Source organism: Engystomops pustulosus, chromosome 2 (genome assembly GCF_040894005.1).
Source record: "Engystomops pustulosus chromosome 2, aEngPut4.maternal, whole genome shotgun sequence".
Classification (NCBI taxonomy): domain Eukaryota; kingdom Metazoa; phylum Chordata; class Amphibia; order Anura; family Leptodactylidae; genus Engystomops; species Engystomops pustulosus.
In genome coordinates this window covers 110,510,555-110,536,093 of record NC_092412.1, presented here as the reverse complement: position 1 = coordinate 110,536,093, position 25,539 = coordinate 110,510,555, and the positions used below count along the sequence as shown (strand labels likewise).

The following is a 25,539-nucleotide window of genomic DNA, read 5'->3' as shown; positions in this document are numbered from 1 at the left end:
CATGTCAGCAATTAATGGATATTGTTTAAATAATGAAAAGTTATACAAATTTATAATACACTTTCTGTATCAATTTCTCATGGTTTTCTAGACCTCTGCTTGCTGTCATCCTATAGAGCAGTGATGGCGAACCTTTTAGAGACTGAGTGCCCAAACTACAACACAGACCCGCTTATTTATCGCAAAGTGCCAACACAGAAATTTAATTTGTGAACTATACTCCCTTCTCTGTCACAGTTTTCATTGATACCAGCACCCTGAGGACACCAATAAAGCAGAAAATAGTCCCAGGTAGAGCTGTCACTTTAAAATACCTCTATGCACAGCAAGTCCTGGGCTGTCTGGGACTGCAGGAGGATACCTAGAGTCATCTCTAGTGATGACCTGAGTGCCCACAGAAAGGGCTCTGAGTGCCACCTCTGGCACCAGTGCCATAGGTTAGCCATCACTGCTATAGAGTATATTGTTTATTTCCAGTGGAAATAAATTTGACCATTGTCACACAGGTGCACGGCTCATTATAACCCACAGCTCTGATTACTCTGTGTGTTATAATGAGCCGTGCACCTGTGTGACCATGGTCAGATTTCTGTGCACTGGAAATAAACATAGAAGCTTTCTATAGAATGACAGGAAGTAGAGGTCTAGAAAACTGTGAGGAATTGATACAGAAAGTTTATTGGAAAATTGTATAACTTTTCATCATAAAAACATTAACATTATTTTGCCAAAGTGGGAACACCCTTTAAGGACGCTGTTTTGTTTTGTTAATTTTTCGCTCTTCGCTTTCCATGTACAGAGTTGTCTAAGGGCTTATTTTCTGCATAACAAATTTTACTGCCGTGTACTGGGAAGTTGGAAAAAAATGACAAATGTGGTGAAATTGGCCAAAAAATATGCATGTGTGTTACTTTCTTGTGCACTCAGTTTTTACGACTTTCACTGTGCGCTCCAAATAACCTCTTTGCTTTATTATTTGGTTACCAAATTTATATAGGTTTTATTGTATTATAATATATTTTCAAAAATTACTGTATATACTTGTGTATAGGCCAACCCGAGTATTAGCTGGGGCACCTAATTTTACTGCCAAAAACTGGGAAAACCTATTGACACGAGTATAAGCCTAGGGTGGGAAATGCATTGGTCACAGCATTCCCAGTAAATAGCCAGCAGGCACCCAGTGGTATATAGCAAGCCAGCCCCCAGTGGTATATAGCCAGCCAGCCCCCTGTAGTATATGACCAGCTCTCAGTAGTATATAGCCAGTCAGCCCCCAGTAATATACAGCTAGCCCCCTGTAGCGGCAAAGTGCAATTCCGGTCAGACAATGCACTTTCGGGGAACTCCGCGGATGGGTAAGTAAATGTACCCCATTGTATCTATTCACATGGAGGATCGCCATACTCCACTGGCTTGATCCCAGGATTAACTATGTTTGCAGTGCTGCTCAGGACTTTGGTTTTTTCATATATACATATCTCACAGAGAGAGAGATGGTAGATAGATACATAGAAAGATAGAAATTTAGATATTATTTTGGGTTGTGTGTGGAAGGAGCATCTAGGGGTGTTAGCACACACTCAGATAGATGGATAGAAAGATAGAAGAGATAGAGAGACATGAGATATAAATAGATGATTTGTTTTAATAAATGTTGAAAATGAACAGTAACTGACATGTTTTAGTTGTGTTCAGTTTATTTCAGTTATTTAGTTCGTCCGTTTTTTCCTTTTTAACGGATATCAATAACGGAAATTCCAATGGTAGTGTGACACAGAGTGACACATCCAACACTACTTACTCTTGATCCATTCATCAGTGTAAATAATAACCAACAAAATTCTATTGTCTCTTAAGGGTTTTTGCCTGTTTCAATGGTGGTCAATACCTTTTTGAAAATGTGAATTTTTTTAACTATTCTACACGCATAGATCGAAGCACACATAACCTTCACTTTTCCTCCTTATAATATTGTACAGAGGCTCACCTATCATGCGGATGATTTTCCCAGGTCAACTGTTGAAAACCAATGATCTGGAAAAGACTGGATACCATCCTATGTGTTTTAAACGGCATGGTATCTATTGGTTTAAAGCTAAGGCAGAGTAGAAAGCAATGAACTCCTTGCTTTGCTATTTGGAACAGAGCTGTGTGATTTTAGCAGTAAAGGCAGGTCTCGTTATCTTTCTTAATATACCCAAAGCATAACATTGCCTCCACCAAGTTCCTCCATTGAAGGCACTTGTCCATTCTGGGATAATTTTTAGTAGCTACTAAAACCGAAATCCTGGGAATACCCATTTTGAACATTTTTTGACCTTCTCATTTAGGCATCACAATTTGCCCCTCATCAAAGTCACTCAGATCCTTTTATTTGCCCATGGTTTTGAAACATTAGTTTTGAGATGGAATTAATTACTGACGACAGGTTTTAATTTTATGGTAGATCACAGTATTTATGTGCAAGCTTAACATTTCCTATTTTTATATCTCCTTTGCTTCCATCAAATGGACCAGCATATATATGATCACACATGAATTTAAAAATATGAATACATTTTAAAGATAATAAAACCATAGCTGGAATTTCATATTGGTGAAATAACTGAAAGTGTTAATGAATTCACTGGTTACAAAATGTCATTCTTGTCTTTAACGTCTGAGTAGGAGCACAAGGCTTGAATTATAGATGAGGCTATATTTAGATTGCAATGGTACACAATCTTTTACATATGATCCAATGTTTTATCAGTAGTGGTTTACGTTTACAGGAAACTAGACTTTCCAATTCTCATGCTTTTCTGAACAAACTCAGGATAATGCAGTGTATGGAGGCCTGATACACTATGATAAAATATGTGGTATTTTTAAGAGGCTAAGCTGAATAACAATTTTAACATAGTGGTAGTGATTCAGTTGTTTATGACTTGGATAAGTTACCCTGAAGAGATTATTGTCTCATAAAAGTGATAGATCTTTGCACCCAGGATTTAAAGTAGGCAACTAATACAATCGTTACATTGAATGGTATTGTGGGCGCAGGATCTGTGCATCAAAAGGAAATTATTAAGTATGTGAAGAAAATTAAACAGATATAAAATATATTATATATAGCGTGTATCTGTAGATTTGCAGGGGAAGAGAAAGGCCTCCATAGATTCAACTTAAGGTCTATAACATCAAAATGGAAGGAATTGTACACAACTCCCTCTATACCCCAGTATGTGGTTTTGAGAGTTTCTATAATTAATGATTGTTCAAGTGCTTTATAACATTTACAGCTCATTAAAACTTCCTTCTCTTCCAGTCAAGCCAATGTTTGAAGTAATTAAATGGGAAGCCATTATAGCAGTGATGGAGCAATGACTGGTGATGCATTATTAAAGGCAAAGTTATAGATTGGATGAACTGATCATTAGCATTTGTTATCATGATATCCATAACCTTTGGAACTTTGAATGCTATAAAATGTAAACTATAAAAATCCTGATGAAATATAATATATTGAGAAGCATTAGTAAGGAAAACCATTCTCATATTTTGCTACCCTTTGCACAATTTTAGAAAATTACTGACACATCGGAAAACTAAAAGTGAATCACAAGGTTAGTACGCAATATCTTAAACTAAACATGAATAATAAAGGTGATAAGTTACATGAACAAATTAGCATTGTAGGGAAGTCTAGTTGTTGTACATGCTCAATACAGACAGCACTCCTATACATTCTTAGAGAGCAGTTACACTCTTGACAATGCTGTATCCTGCCCGTTCAGTATGAAGTCTAAAAGGACTTGGTGTAGCACCATTATATTAATGGCCTAATTGTAACATATCAATCTTTGTTAATAATTTAACAAACATGATACTATCGGTTAGTATAAATAAGCAAAAAGTCAGAAGTAAGAAGGCATTACATAAATGTGTTCTTTTGCATTTTGCTCAATATATTTTTTTAGGCATAGGATTATGTAGGTAATTCTCTACCAATATGTAAAGCCCCGGCAAGTACTGGCATGTTCTCACAAGTTATACAATAGAATAGTTAAACAATGTAGTTCTAATAAGTTCTAGGGCAGCACGGTGGCTGAGTGGTAGCACTTCTGCCTTGCAGCACTGGAGTTCAGTTCACATCCCACCCAGGTCAACATCTGCAAAGAGTTTGTATGTTCTCTCCGTGGGTTTTCTCCAAGTCCTCGGGTTTCCTCCCACACTCCAAAACATACTGTTAGGTTGTTTAGATTGTGAGCCCCATGGGGACAGGGACCAATTTCCCATGCTTTGTGCAGCGCTGCATAATCTGTGTGCACTATGTAAATAAAGAATTATTTTTATTATTACTTAGGCTCCATGTACACATGTTTATGCAGGCGGGCATATGGCAGGGGCGCTGGAGAGCGCTTAGGGCTGTTCACCCATCCCTTGTCCATAGAATATAGCCGTCCACATGGCCATAGATAGAGCAGGCTCTTTCTTTTTGCGGCCACAGCACTCATTGTGCTCACCGTACCATGCACAGCCTCTATTGCGGTCTACCGGGTCGTATATACATCCCCATAATGCAGTGTGCATGGGGCCTTACTAAGTTTTGTTGGCCATGTTTAAATAACTTGAATTTACTGAAGTGTTAAACTTGACTACACCAGCATATTCTTATCTTTCTTCTTTTCCCATCTGCTCTACTTTTTAATCTAACACTAACAGAATGCAGTCTCCTTGAGAATACGTAAATGTAAGCAAGTGTTTGAAAGCTATGTCAAAACCAACAAACCTCCTTGGAGTCCAACTGTATATTGTGTCACCACCTAACCCCCTCCCTGCTGCCATTTCTTATCAGCATGCACTAAAACTGTTTAGAAATATATACAATCCTCTGGAGACTCTTTTAAACACTTTTCAGTGGATGTACAGTACATCTCAGGCAACAGGATTTGGAATCAACATAAAAAAGATATTAACCTTTCAGTAATGTATGTTTCATCCACATATATCCACTAAATATATATATCCAAAGATAAAGTATCTCAGTGAAAATTACCATAGATGCATTCTGCATGAGGCTGGTGCTTGTATTAAAAAATTATTTAAAGATACAAAACTAGTGTTAAGGCATCTTTTTCCAGATGAAAACTACATATTAAGACATCAAATTACTGAGAATTGCAACACTATACAGGTGGTCCCCTACTTAAGAACACCTGACTTACAGACGACCCCTAGTTATAAACGGACTTCTTGATGTTGGTAATTTACTGTACTTTAGCCTTAGGCTACAATAAACAGCTATAACAGTTATCACTAGAGATGGGCGAATTTGTTGAAATTCAATTCAACCCGATTCGCCGAATGTTTTGAAAACATTTGATTAGACCCGAATCGAATCATGACGAATCACGTTAAAAAACAGGTATTTTCTGGCTGGAGAGCCTGTAGGGTGTTGTAGAACGTTGTGCCATGCTTAAATATGCATAGGGAGTGTGGTTTGGTCTTCAAACAATGTTGTGTTTTAGTATGACACGCACATGACAGCCGCCGCTCTTAGAATTCCTTCAGTCTTCAATTCCATGTGCACTTACAGAGGCCAACTTCACTAAATAAGCGAAGTGTGAATGCAGCCTGACAAGGTAATGTCTGTGCCAGCTCGAAAGGACCGAGCTGAGGGCTAAAATCCCACTATAACATCAAAGAATGCACTCTTTTTACACTGACATCAAATGATACCATAGATTACGACAAAACCTGTGCTGTTAACCGCTGATACATATAGAAACCCCCAAAAGAGTGGAGAGGGTAATATTGCATTAACGTCACTGATCATTTTGACCTTCTTTTCATCCGTAACTGTCCGCTTTCAATCGGTCAATAATCCATCAGTATTGCTAAAGCCAAAAACAAACAGGAGTGCATCCAGAACAAAGATGACCAGTAAATGCGATATTTGCATGTCCTCTGTGTTTTGTATCCACTCCTGCTTTTGGCTTTCAATTCAAGGTTTTCATTCCTTCTGACAGACGAAATAAAAGGGAAAACCAAACATAGTGGCAACGTCATAGAGTGATGGAGGGTGAAAACAGCAACAGGGTGTTTCAGGGAGACAGCAGTCGGTTGGCAGCAGCACAAGTAGGCTACAGAGTGGCACATTGACAAATTATGGAGGTGGCAGCAACATCGTAGGCCACAGAGTGTCATGATGAATTTGAAGTTTGAAATGAATTTGAAGTTTGAAATTAATTTAAAGTTGAAATTTTTAATTCAAGATTAGAGACGCCACATGCATCATCCATTACAATTTCCCTGAAAATATTATGTATTTGCCAAAAAAAAGAACTTCAAAGGTGGCAGTGGCAGCAGCAGTAGCAGCGGCATGAGGTCAGAGAGTGGCACGATGGCAAATTCTTTAGGTGTCAGCAACAAGGCAGGCCACAGTGTGGCACAATGTTAGAGTGTTAGAGCGTGGAGGTGGCAGTGGCAGCAGCAGCAGCGGCATGAGGTCTGAGAGTGGCACGATAACAAATGATTTAGGTGGCAGCAACATGGTAGGTCGCAGTGTGGCACAACGTTAGAGAATGGAGGCGGCAGTGGCATCATCATCAGCAGCAGCAGCAGCATGAGGTCAGAGAGTGGCACAATGAAAAATTCGGGTGGCGGCAGCAACATGGTAGGCCACAGTGTGACACAATGTTAGAGCGTGGAAGCGGTAGTGGCAGCAGCAGCAGTAGCAGCATGTGGTTAGAGAGTGGCACAATGAAAAAACCGTGAGGTGGAAGCAACATGGTAGGCCACAGAGTGGCACAATAATAGAGCGTGGAGGTTCCAGCAGCAGCAGGAGGTCAGAAAGTGGTACAATGGCGGAGGTGTGGAGGTGGGTGACAATTCCAGTTCCTGGTAAAGATAGTGGGAGGCAGATGTAGCAACTGACAGCAGATATGTGGCATCAGGCAGGTGGCAGCATCAGAATAGTGTCTGCACAGTATATCTATAGTTGATAGTATGCCAGTTGTTCCTCCCTCTCGGCAACTGGTAGCAAGGGTCCAAGAGGGTGGAAAGCCAAACGTCATCGCTGTTGACTATTCGGCTGTCACTAGTTAGGCAAAGCAACATGCTGCGGGCCATCTGCACAAGTGACTCTGAGGGACTCCCGGCCTCCATCTCCAGAGTATACTGCCACGGTGCTTCTGGGTCATCTGCCTCGTCTTCTACCTCCTCCAGATGATCCTGCTCCTCCTCTCCTGTCACCTGAGTAGAAAAACCACTAATTTCACTAGACTCTGCTTGTGCTCCAATATCCTCCTCCAGTTCAGCCCCCACCGGACTCATGTGGCCATGACATGTAGTCGCCACTTCTCCAGTGCACTGACCAGACAGATAGTGCAGTATCTGTTCCAGGACATGAAGCAGTGGAATGACGTTATTCATCCCTCTGTTCTGGCGACTGACAAATATCGTGGCCTCTTAAAAGGGCCTGAGCAGGTGTACACAGGGGAGTACTCCTGTCAGCTTGCATCATCAAAATATAATTTATGGTTTTTCTCTGTTCATACAGAGGGGTGTAACATATGGAGGCTAGAATTACAACAGGTGGAAACATCGCATATCAACATATGCTGGGGGAGGCCGTTCTGCTGATGCAACCCGAGGAGGGTGTGCTTGGTTTTGTAACAATGGCTGAAGAGCATTCACCGCTTCCTATCCATTTTTAGAATGTCTTGCAGATGGGTGGAACACTTCAGGAACCTGTTGACAACCAGATTGAACACGTGCGCCATGCAGGGCGCATGGACCATCCCTCCGCGGACACCATGTTCTTCCCATTGTCTGTCACCATGGTTCTGATTTGCAGTTGTCGCGGAGAAAGCGACATATTGATTTCTTGCTGCATGACGCAGAGCAGTTCCTCCCCTTTGTAACTTTTTTCACCCAGGCAAACCAGGTGTAGAACTGCGTGACACGGCTGTGCCCTGCACATGTGGTAGGATGGAGCGGCACTTAGACTTGTGGAGGCTGAGGTGGTGGTGGAGAAGTAGGAGGAGTAGGTGGACATTGGTGCAGGACCAGCAGTTTGACAACATGGAGGAGAAAGCGGCAACTCCTGTTCAAGTTGTTGGTGTGGCTGGCTGGGTAGCACATTCACCCAGTGGGCCATAAAGGACATGTACCGGCCCTGACCGTAGTTACAGCTCCACATGTCCGAACTGCCGTGCACTTTAAAAGAAACCGATAAACTCAAGGACTGGTCCACCTTCTGTCCTGTTCACATACTTGTGAAAGGCTGGTACTCTCTTTTTGAAAATAAATTTTGGCTCTCCACCTCGGTTCGGTACAAGCCATTAGTTCTCTGAAGGGTGCAGAGTCCATGACTTGGAAAGGGAGGGACTGCAGTACCAACAACTTGGACAGGAGTACAGTCAGCTTCTGCACCTTAGGATGGCTGAAGACATACAGCTGTCTCTTTGTAATCGTCTCGCTCAAGGACTGCTGGCGCCATGCGTAGCGAGGAGCGGGAGCATCTGGACCGGGATATGATGTCAAAGACAAACAGCTCCCTTCAGCCAAGGTGCTGGAGCTTTGACTGGCTGAAACGGCATGTATGCCACTAGGTGCTGCTGCTGTTGCTGCGGTGGCAGGATAGACCACATCTGAGACCCGTTTCTCCCAGAACATTGGATGGTGACGCTGTATGTGTTGACGCAGGGCCATGGTGCCAATGTTAGCTTCCTGGCAATACTTCACTATTTGGCCACAGATTCGACATATACACACACTTGGCTCCTCTGGTGTCTTAACAAAAAATCTGCCACATCGCCGAGATGGTGATTTTACCACTAACACTCTGCACTGAGTGACTACTACCGCCGCTGCCTTGCTGAGCCCCTGTGCCACTGCTTACTTGGACCTGCGAATCGAGATTTGTACCCTACGGTGATTGGCTCCTGTCCTCGCACTGCTGCCACCCTGCTGATTCATGGCCACAGTAGCTACTTTCTGCCTGCTCAGCTGCCTGACACACAGGCTGACACTCTCTTCCCCCGACAATGATAAATCCCTTTTTACACCCAGCTCCCAAGTTCGATCAGCTACATCATCGTCAATTTGCATTTCCATGTCACTGCTATTCTCCTCAATGGTGTCAGTATGCAGAGCTTGCCTACCGCACGAAGCAGCGGATGTCTGCCCCACCTCTTCACTGGCAAGCAGCTCACGACTGTCCTCAAACACTTCGCCCTCGCTGTATAGTGGTGCTGAGCCCAGACCACCTAGTAGCTCTTTGGCTGAGGGAAGTGAACAGGAAAGAGTCTGGATGAGGACAGGTGAGGGCCGCTGACCTGCTCCTGGGCCAGTCCAACTAATTATTGTATCTGACGAACCCACAGACTCTTGGCTGGGGTTGTCAGATGTTATATTTGAGGAATTGGGTGACCTAGTCAACCAATCAACAACCTTGTCACTAGATGACAACGGCAGTTCTGGCCTCACAGAGTCACCCCTGTTGCGACCTCACCTTAATGTGCTGTGACCTCTGTCTACTCCACAACAGACCTCCTGTAATTGGAATTTCTTGCTCTCAACTTAAGCAACAAAAAAATATGGAAATTTGTGTTATACAGATGCCCCAAAACGCACGCCCTGGGAGAGGAGCAGAAATCACTACAGCAGCTGTGTGGATATAACACAGATTTCTTCCTAGTCACTTCAATAACAAAAAGAACTGCTATTTGGGGTATACAGATCCCCCTAAACGCACACCCTGGGATAGGGGCAAAAATCACTATAGCAGCTGTGTGGATATGAAATAGATTTCTTCCTAGTCGCTTCAGTAACAAAAAATAACTGCTATTTGGGGTATACAGGTCTCCCTAAATGCACACCCTGGGATTGGAGCAGAAATCACTACAGCACAGTACAGTAAAAGCAGCTAGACGCTACAGACAGCACATGCAGTGTAAAATGCCGAGATTGCAAATGGCTGACAGTTTTTATAGGGCTGTGTGACATCACATATGCCTGCCAGTCGCTGATTGGCTTGTAGATCTGCAGATGTCATCGAGGGTGTTTCTTTCTCCTTGCCAGAGTTCTCTGCCCCATGTAACAAGTTGTGCTCGCGACCATTTTGCTAAAAAAGAGGGAGAAAAAATTTTGTTCCCACGAATCAGCGTAAACTTCCGATTCGTGACAAACCAAATTTTCCAAGAAATTCGTATCGAATTCCACTTCGCTCGAAATGATTTGCCCATCTCTAGTTATCACATGTGTCTGCAATAAAGATTTATTGTTAATCCTGGTACTTATGGCAACTTAACATTTTTAAAATACAGTTGTCACAGAGACCAAAAAGATTTTGGCTGGGGTAACAATTATAAAATATGCAATCCCGACTTACATACAAATTCAACTTAAGAACAAACCTACAGAACTTATCATGTATGTAACCTGGGAATAGTCTGTATTTGAATTAACGACAGAGGTAATCTATAAAGCCAGGAATGTATCATTGTATCATTCCCTGTAGGTGTATCATTTCCTGTTCACCAGGTTTTTCAAAACATTTTTAAAAATTTACTATTGCGGCAAAATGGTATCTAAGAAAATGTCAGCTCGCCCCACAAAAATTAGACCTTACACAGCTCTTTACACCAAGGTACATGTTTCAGAGAATGGCAATGGAGAGAACTTTGAGAGAAGTTTTTTAAAGGTATTAAGGCACATCAAAACTATATAAAGATGATATATTCCCTGAATATGGGAAATTCGTGAAAATAAATAAGATCAGAATATGGCATTTTTCAGCAATTTCACTGCATTCAGATTTTTTTCCCAGCATCCCAGTACATGCATGGAATATAAAATGGTGCCTCTATTAAGTACAATTTGTCTTTCAGAACACTAATTCCTTAACAGCTCTATGAACGGAAAAATAAAAAATCTATGGCTTTTGGAAAGTGTAAAAAATGGAAACATAAAAAAGGTCTCAGTACGCTAAGGTTTAAGGGAAAACACTCTTTAACATTGTGGCATAGAATGAACTCACAATTGGGAAATCGTCTTATTTGCGTTAAATGAAATAATCTATGAATTATATTTCTTCAGTAACAAAAAGTAAAAGAAGAGAATAAACCGACAACGTGGAGCAAGGAGCTGAATGTACTTCATTAAAAATTGTTTATAAAAGTATGTGATGAACTTAAATGACCTATGAATTCCACGGAATTTTTCTTCAGTTAAGTATGAACAGATACTTGTAGGCAAATTTTAGAAAATCCTGGACAACCCCTTGTAGAGATTTTGGTTTTATTTTTAAACTGAATTATGTAAGAATCTGCTCATTCTAAACTGAAGTGAACCTGGAAGGGTCATATGAGTTCAGCGCATACTTTGTTAGGTTGTATTTTAATGAAGCACATTCAGCTACTTTGTCCTTTCTCTACATTTCCTTCTCCTTTCAGGTCAACTAAATTCATGTAATTTACGCATTACCTCCTTTGCTCTAATTAGCAACACTTTACAAATTTCTTAGCTTTTAATGCTCTGAATTTTCATTACTCCAGTCCAGTGCTAAATTTACAACCCACAGAAATGTCCTTCAATCTCTTAAAAATAGTTTTAAAAACAACAGATTTCTATTGTTCATGTATAATTTATTTTCTTCATTTCTTGAAGTAACCTATATACACCAACAACTATATTAGCCTCCATTCAACCTCCACAGGGAAAAAGACAAACATGTTTAGTTAATCCACCCACATTCTTTGGCCATAAGGTACATAATACAGATGATTCATTAAAATATTATATTTTTCTTAACCTGTTTATTTCCCTAAACAATTTAGAATCACAAACGATTCAACACATTTAAAAAAGAAAAAAATGCAAATTAGATCTGACATCTTTTTGGCAGAATAGCCCTCATAAGTGGATTCCTTAATGCCAAGCAGTGGGTGTAACCACTGATAAAGAACACCAATGTATTTTAACCTTATGGTCTATGAATATTCATTAAACTTAACTGTTTCTTTCTCAAATCCCCATGGCTATAAGCCGTAAAATATGTTCACATTAGAATAGATGTATAGAGTGGATATTACCATGAACACAAATTATAGAGAAGATGCAGAGAATTGTATACAGGCGGTCCCCTACATAAGAACACCTGACTTACAGACGACCCCTAGTTACAAACGGACCTAGAGTTACAATCATAAAATAAACAGTTCCGACTTACATACAAATTCAACTTAAGAACAAACATATGGAACCTATCTTGTATGTAACCCAGGGACTGCCTGTATTTTAATATATTATTTTATATATTTATGTATCAAAACATGTTCAATGATTGTACAAATGGACTGATGCTACTTAAAGGGGTTGTACTGCCATAGAAGGTAAAAAAAAAACGTCTGTGTGTCATAATTGCATGCCCTAAATTTAAAATACCCATACTTTTGCCAAAATGTGCTGAGGATAATAATTTTTAAAAGGTTTTTACTAGTGATGAGCGAGTATACTCGTCCGAGCTTGATGCTCGGTCGAGTATTAGCATACTCGGACCGGCTCGTTGCTCGGGCGAGTATTTGCCCTGCTCGATAACGAGCATTTAATTTAAAAAAAAAAGTAAAGAACAGTAAAAAAATACAATTTAATCATTTAATTTAATCATTTAATTGAAGAACACAGTGAAAGAACACTGTGCAGAATAGATTGCAGATGTTCGCGAACATCTGCGATCTGCTCCGGAGACACGCGTGCAGAACGGTGTTCTCCGTAATAGTATTCGAAGAACAATATGTGTAGAGAACAACTTGCAGATGTTGTCAAACATCTGCAAGTTGTTCTTCACACATATTGTTCTTCAAATACTATTGCGGAGAACACCGTTCTGCACGCGTGTCTCCGGAGCAGATCGCAGATGTTCCGGAGACACGCTTGCACGGTGCAATAGTATTTGAAGAACAATATGTGTGAAGAACAACTTGCAGATGTTTGACAACATCTGCAAGTTGTTCTCTACACATATTGTTCTTCGAATACTATTGCGGAGAACACCGTGTCTCCGGAGCAGATCGCAGATGTCCCGGAGACACGCTTGCAGAACGGTGTTCTCCGCAATAGTATTTGAAGAACAATATGTGTGAAGAACAACTTGCAGATGTTTCCAAACATCTGCAAGTTGTTCTTCACACATATTGTTCTTCAAATACTATTGCAGAGAACATCGTTCTGCACGCGTGTCTCCGGAACAGATCGCAGATGTTCGCGAACATCTGCAATCTGTTCTGCACTTTGTTCTTTCACTGTGCTCGTTCAGTTTTTAATTTTACTAAAAAATGCTCGGGTCTCCCATTGATTTCAATGGGGCTCGTTACTCGAAACGAGCACTCGAGCATCAGGAAATGTTCGGCTCGAGTAACGAGTACCCGAGCATTTTAATGCTCGCTCATCTCTAGTTTTTACCTTTTATTCCTGTTTGCCCTGGACGGAGTAACAAGATGGCTGCTGCACTTCGCAGAAGGACTTAAGTCCCAGGGCACTCCACTCCCATAGAGCTGTCTGTGCATGTCCACGGACAGTGCAGCTATTGTCTGACTGCCTCTAAGTTGGAATGTCTACGCCCATATATCCTACGCTGGCTCAGTCCAGCCACACTGTTAAAAAGTAGCATGTGCGCACACAGCAGGCTGGAGAGTAAGAGCGACCACGCAACAGAAAGCAAGTCTCCTGGACGGTATCAAGGAGATTTGTAAGTAAAACGGGTTTAGTCTTAGTAAATACTGAATTCTTTGGGGCAGATTTATCAAGCTGTCTGAAAGTCAGAATATTTCTAGTTGCCCGTGGCAACCAATCACAGCTTCCCTTTAAAATATCCATGATAACTGGTAAACTGAAAGCTGGGCTGTGATTGGTTGCCATGAACAACTAGAAATATTCTGACTGTCAGACAGCTTGATAAATCTACCCCATTATCTACTAAATGGCCAGAAAGAGCCAATAACATATACACAATAGTTAATTGACCCATGAAATATGATTTTTATACATTTATATTAAGTCTTTTTTGTAAATGTAGGATTGGATAAAAATGTTGTTTGTATCTGTTCAATTCTGTTCTTGTTATCAAAGGCTAGTCTATTGAATACAGTGTGTGGAAATGTACTTTTCAGAAACCTGAGAGGATTAACATTTTGGAGCTTGCTCTAAATCTTCAAATGAAAGAGCACATTAGCTGAATCCATCATGTGAACAAGCAATCATTTCATATAAAAAAAACATATTTTTTGGAAAGGGTTTAATGTACACATTTTCATATTTCATTTTTCCTTTGGCTCTTTTGCAAGCTACATTATGGTTGTCACTGACATTACACATAATATACACAATACACATTATGGAGGACCCAGCATCCTTCCATAGAGCCATGACTCAGCAGTAGAGCCGGAAAAAGAATTGGAGGAAGAACGAGACGGCATTAGAACAGACAGGTAAGTATTCTTTTTATCATTTTATTAATTTCCACATGTGGGGTTGTATAATGGGAGGGGGTGCTGTTAATAGTGGGGGATGTACATAAACTGGGGGGGGCTTTACATAAACTGAGGGGGCTGTATATAGATACTGAGTTTTGGGGGGGCTGCATATAGATACTCGTGGTAGGGGGGCTCTATATAGACACTGGGGTTAGGGGGAGGCAGCATATTGATCTTGGGGGTGGAAAGGCTGTATATAGATAGTGGCGTTGGGGTGTTTATATAGGTAATGGCTGTATATAGACATTGGGGATTGTGGGGAAGGCTGCATATAGACATAGGGGTGGGGCTGTATATAGACAGTGGGGATTGGGGGAAACTGTAAATAGATACTGGGGTGGCGGGCGGAGGCTGTTAATAGACAATGAGGGTGGTTGGAAGCTTTATATAGACAAGGAGGGCTGCATAAAGACTAATATGGCTGTGGTCACATGATATGTTTCTATTGTGTTTGAAACCCATTAGGAGAAACACATCGTTTATTTCTATAATTAATGTTAACAGACAAAATACACGTTGTTACTTAAATAACTTACACAAATGCATTTGGTGATTTATTTGACCTTGTGTGTCAAAATGATATTATTAACAATTCTATAGTTTGCACAAAAAAGGTGTCTTCACCACATTTACAAAGGGCTTAATATCAATTTTCTGGCTCTCCTTCCACTAGTCTAACTCAGCACTGTCTAACCTTAGGACACTTTTTATTAATATACCCCAATGCATATATAATAATAATAATAATAATAATTATGGGTTCCTGTATGTAAGCACTATGTTATCAAGGTGAAATGATACTGTAATTGACTATGGTATTTTTACAGGCCCAGTGTGGAAATGTACTGGATAGATCTAAATACAACTGGTGGGGAATTCGGCAGTGATGACCAGGAGAAGTGGTAATGAAGTCCACTTCCTGATGGAGCAGATCATATCCTTTAAAGTACTAGATTGAAGTAGATTGAAGTACTATAAATTCAGTGGGATGAATATAGCAGGGAATAGGGGGTAGAGTGCTCTATATCTACAGTATTTATCTATCTACCAATCTATGTACTATTTATAATGTATCTTATATGTATCTGTCTATCTAGAAAAAATGAGTAGCACACCAGTCCAGGTATCTGTGAAATAAGCTCTAAATTTTATTGCAAGTTGTGAAGTTTCGGCTGAACAGCTTTTTTCATCCTTGAAATGTTTCAGCTTTTTTCACCTGATAAAGGGAACCTCTTACTGAATGTGACATTTCCTAAAATAGCTTTATTTTGGGGCCCCACTTTTAGTTTTGCCCATGGCTCCACTTTATCTAAAACCAGCCCGGCCTCCAGCTACAAACTCATCCCTTGGAAATACTGAACTGGAATTTTCATGAGTATATTCTTACCTTTCCACCCAGATTGACTGTCTATCACTCATGAACTACCTCTTCACTTTGTCGCCTCTGTTATTGTTTCCCAAGGCTGTGCCTTAGGAATTTTCTCTTCTCCATCCTAGACAACATATTAGGGCATATTTATCAGGACCTCTGCACCACGTCAGTGGCTTATTGCTAGCACTTACAATTATTTTCCCCAATGGGGCATGAAGGGTAATGAATAGGGGTGGGCAAAAAGTCCCACATGAAAAGTCGCCGGCCGCATTTATTTTTCAATGCCTGGCGTAGAATAAACGCTGCACAACATATAACCGATGCATTTTATCCATGGCACGAGCACTGCCCACATCTTTCAATACCCAAGATGGCAGGGTGGTGCGTGCCCCTCTTGTGTGCATGCGCATGCTGGCGGCGGGTCCGGACTTCCGGTTCATGATGACATGCGGTGACGCGCGCCCTCGTCTTCCGGAACTTCGGGTCCCGCAGCCGGATGTGGGTGACAGCGCCAGGGGTGTGCGCCGCCATACACACCAGGTCACATTACAATCTTGGGTAAGCCTTACATCTATTGGATTAGTCCAAAGATGGGTGTACCTGCCATTGATTTATATACCGCACCTGGGCCATACCACAGCAAACCCCCTTGAGGAAGCGACGTCGAAACGTGCGTCAGGGTGCTGTGGTGGTCTGGGGATCTAAAACCCTATTGGTAGGCACTTGTTGGTTGTATTATGCCCTGTTTTGGGCATTGGTAATAATCTTACCATTTATTATGTGTTATCATCTTGTGCTTGTATGTGATATCCCACTGTGGAATGTACTGCAGTTTACTTTTGACCACTACCCTCGTGTTTTGTTGTTGTTGTGGTTTTAATCATGTTTTTAATACATTTTTTGGAGTGTCTATTTGTCGTACAATAAAATTTGAATTTTAACAATATGATATTTGTTTACTGGTAGTGATATACTATCCTATATACTGTTCTTTGGTATTTATCTCTTGATAGGTATAGGGATTATACTTGATTGTAGAGGGTATCTTTGTTGGTATTCATCAAACGCTGCACAACACACTGCTGCTTGATGTATTCCGCTGCAAAAATGCACTAGTGCCGGGGTATTATAAATAACCTCCATTAAATCTCTGTGCTTTCAGTACCACTCCTATGCTGATGAAACACATATTTATATCTATTTATTTCCAAGTATGGAAATATGATCTCTCAGTGATAACAGAAAGGAATGCTTAATAACAGCTTTTCCAGACAGGTTTGGTCATTAAAAAATGTTACTCACTTATAAACACCAGTAGACAGTTCACCTCTGGAAGTGCATACCCCAAACATCTACAATTTAACAGCCGGAACATAAGAATAAGGTGCCAGAACTTTTATTTTTTCAACCCAAAAAGTCCACTTTATGAAAGGAAAAATATTTTAATTACTGAAAACAGTATATGCTAAGTAACCATAGTGAGACACATCCACATACCTTATTGCTAGAAATCTTTCTATATGACAAGGTGTTGTACAATGAACAGTATAGCCTTTAGGATAAGCCAAAAAGACAGGTTCAGGTTTTTTTCTTCTGCAGCACAGCCACAAGGGAAATAAAACATTTCATGGTTCCTATTAAAATCAATGGGGTTTCCATGTAACTCATGGATATGCTGAGTCCTACACAGACATATATGCTTTCCTGTTTCTCGTGGGTTTTCTTACACCAGAAATCAGTTTTATTTATTTGTGTCGGTGTATTTTGAGAATCTGGTCATGTCATTATTATTTCTCTGTTTATAAGCATGTACCTTCTTTATCCACAGACACTGCTGTATAAAACCAGATATTTATTCAGTTTGTTAATGTTATCTGGAATAAAAAACATATTTACTAATAAACTGTATCGATACAATGTCTCATCCCTTCTCATCATAACTAGTTTTGACCGGACCCAAGCCCCAAATTGGAGTCGACCACGCACCTCTGTGATTTAAATGCTGCTGATGGCTTTCCCAGAATTATTAAACAAGTTAACCCCCTCAATTTTCAGGTCAGGATTGCTACTAACTCTTTGTTTGCCGTGATCATAGTGACCACAGCATCTACGAAAGGCAGAGGTCAATTTTTATTTATCTCTTCTGGCAATCATAGGTGTTTGTCTACTCTGCAAGGGGCCTAATGCAAGCCCTCAAGTAAGTCCTTAGCATGTTCCTTATAGATGCTGTCAACTGGCTGCCCTTTAGTTAGCAATGACATACATTAATGCAATGCACTACGTAAGTAACACAGGGTAATATACAGGCAATGAATTGCATGTTCTCCACATAAGACTAATACAAAAGAGGAAAAAAGAAAGTCCCCCAACATATAATTATATATAAAAATAATAACATTTTAATAATATGGAAAAAATAAACATTGGCCATTGTCATGTGTGTTACTAAAGTGACCGTAAAAGTAACATGATATTTAACCCTCTTAGTGAATGCAATAAAAAATATAAGATAGCCTTCAACCTTTTCGGAAAGGAAAATAAAAAATATTATAAATGCTAGCAATGAAATTGCCCTGCAAACAAAAAGTCCTACCAAACTTTTGTTACAAAAATGTAATTTTTTTTTTCTGGTTATTGTGTATGACTGATGTGATTAATAAAGATTAATTATGGGAACCATATGAAGTATTGGTTACTATCCTTATTCAGTGCTATTGAGGTTTTTTTTTGTTAAATATCAGTTGTGTGGTCCTCTTTTTATCCCCTTACTATTTCTAGAATCAATTCCTTGTGGTTGATATATTTTTGGAAAAATGTAATTATTGCTGGTGTCATTTTTATTCTTGGGTCAGTACAAACAATACATTTTATCTTATTTTTTATACTGCACTATGAACACCATAGCATTAAAATGGTGGTGGAATCACATTTGTTCCCAAATAAATAAAATAAAACTTCATCAAAAAAGTTTGCTGTACCCCAAAAAGGGGCCATTTTTACAATTTAAGAGGATGCAACAGTCAATTTGCCAATGATCAGGTATATTATTACACTTTCTTTTAGGTGATCAGCATCTTAAGTTTTACTTTCATAGCTCTCAAGACAGTGATAGACACATGATTTACCCACCAACGCTGACCAATTTAGATAATGGCATGAGAATCTTCAGTATCTGTGAATGTGCTTAATGTTTTCTTCAGCAGTGGTGCAGGCATCTTGAAAGCTTCACAATGGTAAGAAATAGGGGCATTTGGAGTTCCTCATATACGATCATAACAATTTGGGGATTTATATAATGAGAAAATAGGCAGCCCCTTTCAATTTGGTTACCATCAAGGGCTTTTCATTGAGGTCAAAGTCTAGACTTGACAAGGACACATTTAGATTTATCTTTTTCAAGCTATTCAGAGGTCTACTGACTATTTGTTTGTATATTTTTATTGATGTATGTCTCAATCCCAAATAGTTCCACTTTCAATTTATTAATCTAGAATCCAAAACACCTTGGTGTCCTCAAGGTGACTTTAGTTATATATCTAATGTGTATGTTTCTTTTGGTTACAACCAGGTGGAACTTTAAATGGATAACATTTTCATGGTTCTTTGCTCATGCACCTACGAATGATGAGCTAATTTTACAGAAAGTCATTATAACTTCATTATATACTCTGTAGGGTTATATGGTGACTTCCTTAATGCTATTTGGGGATACCAATTGTAGATAAGCAGCATATTTTATGCATTACCCTCTTGGGTACAAACACCCTAAGCAACCTTTAAACAATATATTTATAATAAAAATCAAAACATGTATACATATTTTCCCCTATAACTCAAATATAAATAAATAAATAAATAAACTTGTAGGTATTCCTATGACCCTAAGAATTGATCTATTAAAATATAAAAATGTTTGTCTCATACTCTTAATGCCGCAACTGAAAAGTCCAAATCGCCCAATCACTGCTTATTCACCATTTCACAAACCAATACAAAATTTCAACAAAAGATATTTAAAAGTTTACACACTTCAATAAAAAAGTCAGTTGATCCTGCATAAAGAAGTTAGAACTTATGGATATTCATATACAGAAGTACAGTAGTCAGAATAAGGGTCTTTAAAAGGTATTAAGATATAACCACACTGGATACATTAGGTCAAATAAGTATTGAAGAGGTCACAAATTTTCTGAGAAATGTACAGTATTATATTATGTTTACTAAAGGTGCTATTAATATTAAATTCTCATCAGACGTCAGTTATAACCCATCCAATCCACACTAGCAAAGGAGACAAACTATAGATGTCCATAAATTAAGTCAATTAAGTTAACGAAACAGTAGATGTCGATTAAAAATATATAAAAAATAATGGCTTTTGGATTTTAGCTGTGATAGGAGTTTACCATCAGGGGCATAATCTAAGTGGGTGCAATGGATGCAGCTGTACCTGTTCCCTGAAGCCTAAGGGGCCCATAATGTGTATTTACCTTATTTAAGGAACATATTTTTTAATAATTTGTAGTCAGAGTTTCATATTTTACACTGGGGCCCAGCAGATTCAATTTACCTCCATGACAAGCAGAACACCATTTTTGACAGAACTGGAAATTTGAAGAATGCAGTTATGGAAAGTAACTGGTAAGAATTTAGATTACATTTTACTGAATAAAGATATGTTGTTTATAATTAATTCCCTAGTGGTTCCAATTATTGTATAAAGTATGATTGCTTCATAAAACCAAAATATATTTGTTTTTTTCCTTTGTAATAAACATACTTAATTAGCTGTCACCAGTGAGGTGCCAGATGCACAATTATAGTAAGAAAGCACAGTAAGCACAGTACAAAATCAGAGACACTTACTATTTAATGATTACTAGACATTATATATGGATATTTGAATGACTTTGTTCTACACAGTGGTATCCTTTGTGATATGCTAAAAAAATGTTGTCATTTAACATAACTTTCTGCTCTGGTAATTCTAAAGATATTGTCTTGCGATGGCACATTACCCTTTTAACATGAAATAGGCATTTCAGATCAAAGTCCAAGCACAGCAACTCAAAATTGGTTTGCAACTATGTAAAGATTATCAATATGATTGGCCTATGGCGACATGTAGTGTGACTGAGATGACAAATGCAATTACAGTCAGGGATTGTCTGTCTCACTAAACAAGACATACGTTTGGGCACATTCACTGATACTTTATCATGGTATTTCTTTGGGCATTTATAGAACATAATCAGAATGTTACTTCTTTTATGAAATGATGTCTGTAAACTCCTGTGCTCAGAGAGATATTCTTTTTTTGCACTCTACCAGAATCAGTGTTTTCTTAAACAATCTAGATATTAAGTAAATCAAAAGTATTAATAAAACTAAAAAAGTATAAAAGTCTAAAAGTCAGAATAACTTTAAGCAAAACTTTTGTAACAGTTAACTTTTTCCTCTAAGATTTACTGTTAGTTAAAGCGTTTAATTCCATGAAGGCTGCTTTTGAATAACATAGATTAGTAATATTAGTGTTATTTAATTAGTATGGTAATGAAGGAATAGATTTGAAAAAGTATAATTACTACATATATTATTCATCGATTTTATTAGTTGGAATTATTTAAAAATATTACCATACACTGTGGAGGGGTGAAAAATTACAATTCTATGAATTAGTTATTTTGTTTATACATTTTTCAGGGATAATCTAATACTCTTTTTCTAACTTGCTAGACCATACATTTACATTTACAAGCTTAATTTGCCAGTGTTTTAGCACTGAGTCATGCGAATCACACATAAATCAGGTAAAAATGTGTACCCCAAATATTGAACATATATTTAATGTAAGTGACCATTTACCTTACAGTTAATATCAGTCTAGATTAAATGTACTGCCTATTCACATGACATGACAAAAATGTGCAAGAATTCAATAGCACATTGAATGTTTGCATAGAATAGCATAGCATATTTTATGTTTTAGTCAACTGAATTATAATTCCAGTTTTTATCCTATGGACATATAAGATGATTAGTTCTATAACAATAAATGTAACTGTTTCTCCTTTCATTGGATTCTGAAATGTGCGTCCCAAACAGTTTATCTTGCATTAGCCTCTGAACAGAATGATAGATCTCACCCAGCACTCTAATTATAAAACTGTGAAATAATGTGCAATGACGTTCATGCTATTTCTAGGCCTCAAACATGTTTCTATGGCTATATAAACCGTGCAGTTAAGTTCTTAGTAAACCAAAGAAGCAGGTTTCCCTTCAAAGTGTCTTAAAAAAAATAATGAATCTATAACATATAGGGCGCCTTCTGTGCATTAACACAAATCGTGCATTTCAGTGAGCCTGATTACTTACTGAATCACTGTGAAGAGTCCCAGCGGATTATCACAGAAGTCCATGCTGTTTAAATGAGATTGAAAGATTTTCCTGCTGAGTCCTCAGCTTGTCACACTGTGAGCGATAGAAACTACTTTGCCTCACTCTGAGTTTGCTCTGCCCAGTTGACAATATCTATGCACTGCATATTGTTTTGCTCCAGGGCTTTACATCTGGCATCATGTGGCTCTTTAATGTTAGAGTGAGAATACCAAAAACCAATAAATGTCTTCACGACTGTAACTGAGGGCAGTATGCTAAACTAGTGACTTAACATACTCTGATACAAAATGATATGATAAAATAATAACAATCATAGTTTCTCAGTAATCTGATATATGATAATGATGACTATTAGCATACATGCAACATATACCTTACTTAAAAGCATCACTAATATCACTGTGATATTATGGGGCACATTTACTGTGCACCAGTTTTCTGGTGGACTTTGCACGTTCTTTAGGTGCAAACTGTTTGCACAGGTATTTAGGAAGTGATTGCACAATTGTGTAGCATGCAACTCTTTTGTGGAGCAGCTGCACTAGGCATCATGTGACACAAATTACGGGGCGTTCTGGTGCTCAGTAGGACCGTGCGCCTGATTTAACATACAAGTTCCAATAAAATTGTGTTGCATGCCCCATGTTAAAGGTGCACCAAAAAAAGTGGTGCACTCTGTCAAAGCAGTGCAGAGGGCACCGGATTCATGAAGAACGTGCACCAGAATCTGGCACATCCTGCACACTACACAGGCAAACTGCATTTAGTGCAGTTTGCACTTTTGTTAGCACATGTTCCCCTATATGTTTTATGTTTGGGAGGATCGCTAGGAATTTTTACATGGAATCTTAAATGTATAGTACAGAAATTACAATGCTTGTTTTGTTATTATTCATTCATTAAAGTTAACTTTAAAACAACACAATAATTTGGTTATTTTAGCTAAATTTATAAATTAAGATGTATCAGTTATTTTGATCTAGGTTTCATATGTAAGGTTGCCAATTGCCACACAGAGCAAGGAAAACAGGAGTAACTTCTCTGGTCATCAAACTTGGTTTAATATTTCTTTGCTTTTGAAGACACAACAAAAACTTCACATTCACATCAACTGGGGAAAACATTATCAGGTTACAGGCCTGCTGGTTTCTCTAACTCCTCAGGTCTATATTCTCTTTTGGATCTATCAGGATCCTCACAGCACAGCCTAACCACGTGATGACACTACTCTACAGCTTGGTTGTGTTTTATGTTTCCCTAAGAAGCATTTGGTCACATTTAGGATTTCATGCTTTTATATAGTATAACAGATAGACTGCTTTTATACTATGGTATATAACTTGCAGTATTGCATGATATAATCTACCCAATAAAAATTATAGTCTTTGTTTACATTTTTACTTGGCTATACAACTCAATTTTATATTATGAAGCCCCTATAAACCTGGGGGGTTGGCTGAATATTTTTAAGACTGACAGCTATTCCTAAAAATATCAGTGTCAATATATTAACAGTAATATTGTACAATTCTTTATTTATATAGCGCACACAGATTGATTATTTTATATCACAATGAATCACATTGTTTCTCTATGTCTATGTCTGATGTGTTAGAAGTCATGAAACATTAAGTGTAGGCATCAATAGTGTGTGGGAGAAGCGAAAAAGTATAGTTGCCACTTAGCTGCCATATGTGTGCCAAAGTGTGTTCCAATTTGTATTCCAGAATGTTAATGCAACACCCCTGCTGATGTATAGGCAAGGGAGTGCTTGTGAATGAGGCCCTCTACCTATAGAACCCTTCTAGTGAGTCTGATCAGCTCATATGGAGAATGCCATAGGTCTTAGGATCTCAGCAGCGGTAGATTCTGCCTGAACAGGCAAGGGTTAAATCTGTGTTTAATATCTATTATCCAATTATATGCTTCAGTGTAAGCTGAAGTGTGATTGGAGAGTGATACCACCTGACCAGAGTGTAACAAAACCCCTGGACAGGAAGTGACAAGTCCTCTTAGGATCCAGCTTCTGACAGAGGAGCAGCTATTGGAACCCAGCTCTCTTACCAGAGACACCTCTTATAGAACATGCTCTTACTACAGGCCTCCTAGGCCTCAGCTCTCACTATAGAGCATACAGAGTGCCTGTGCACCACTAGCACAGACACACAGAACACCCAGGACAAAGCTGCAGCTTCCATATCTGGACACAGCTACCTCCCAGCCTGCATTTACTACCAGGCTGGTGAATCTACTCCTGAGGATCACTCTCCATGACCACACTCAGAAATCCGGACTCTCCAATAATCTGGCATCTGTACAAGATCGTTTGGCCCGTTGCCTGCAGTTGGTTGAATAAAGAACCATGAGTTATTTTGCACAAGGTTGCCTCCGCCTGGTCCCTGCACACGGCTGTTACACCAGGGGCACCCCCTCCACTACCCAGGGACATATACTAGGGGCACTAAGGGGTTGCCCCAGGGAGATTCAGTACATCAGCCTCTCTCTCGCTACAATTTCTTGCACACACCATCTGCTGGAGACCTGCCAGGCTGTAGGACAGCCCTCCGGTCCCCATACCAAGCACCATGACCACAGTGTGCCTAGGCCGCAACCGCCAGCCACTCCGGTATTCTGGGCCCCGGCTGCCTCCAGGCCCCAAGAAAAAGGCTAGGCCCCAGTGGCGGATGTTGCATTAACCTTAACTATAAAATTCAATACTTATCCCTCTGCATATTTAATGAGCTTCAATTATAGATGTTTCCCAAGTAAATAATATGTAGCTGCACATTTTACTAGCTATATAATCACCAAAAGTACTGTCTAGAATTATCTATTTATTTAATTATTCCTACACAATTCATAATGATTGTGCAAATTGTATAAATACACAAATAATTTATACAATAATAATTTACAATCAATCATAATGTTAAATTGAAGGGGACAGCATGGATTATTTTGATACTATGGCATCTGCCAAGGTGTGGGACATGTTTAAGTGCAAGTGACCAGATTTGATACAAACAAGAAATATGAGCAGATGAAAGCATTGGAGCAACTTTGACATAGAAATAATGTGGTGGCTAGTCAACTGTGTCATAGTCAGTCCCAAATGACTTGTCTGTTGATGAATGCCCCCATTGGTAATTAGCTACTATATCTATACTATAACAGTATAATATAAGAGTATCTATAACATCTTCTGGTTATATACTGTTTGAGTAATTAAAAGTGGTGTCCTGCTCT

At 39.0% G+C, this 25,539-nt stretch overlaps 1 protein-coding gene across 3 annotated transcripts in view; it reads right to left on the bottom strand.

Moving 5' to 3' along the window:
- Positions 1-22,351, bottom strand: part of FRMPD4 (FERM and PDZ domain containing 4) — a 265,339-nt gene extending 242,988 nt beyond the window's left edge. For all 3 annotated transcript variants that reach the window (XM_072135945.1, XM_072135948.1, XM_072135951.1), the window contains exon 1: positions 22,270-22,351. In XM_072135945.1, the coding sequence (XP_071992046.1) occupies positions 22,270-22,313 (44 nt within the window). In that variant the 5' untranslated portion in view covers positions 22,314-22,351. The remainder of the gene's footprint in view (positions 1-22,269) is intronic.
- Between the last annotated feature and the right edge of the window lie 3,188 nt (positions 22,352-25,539).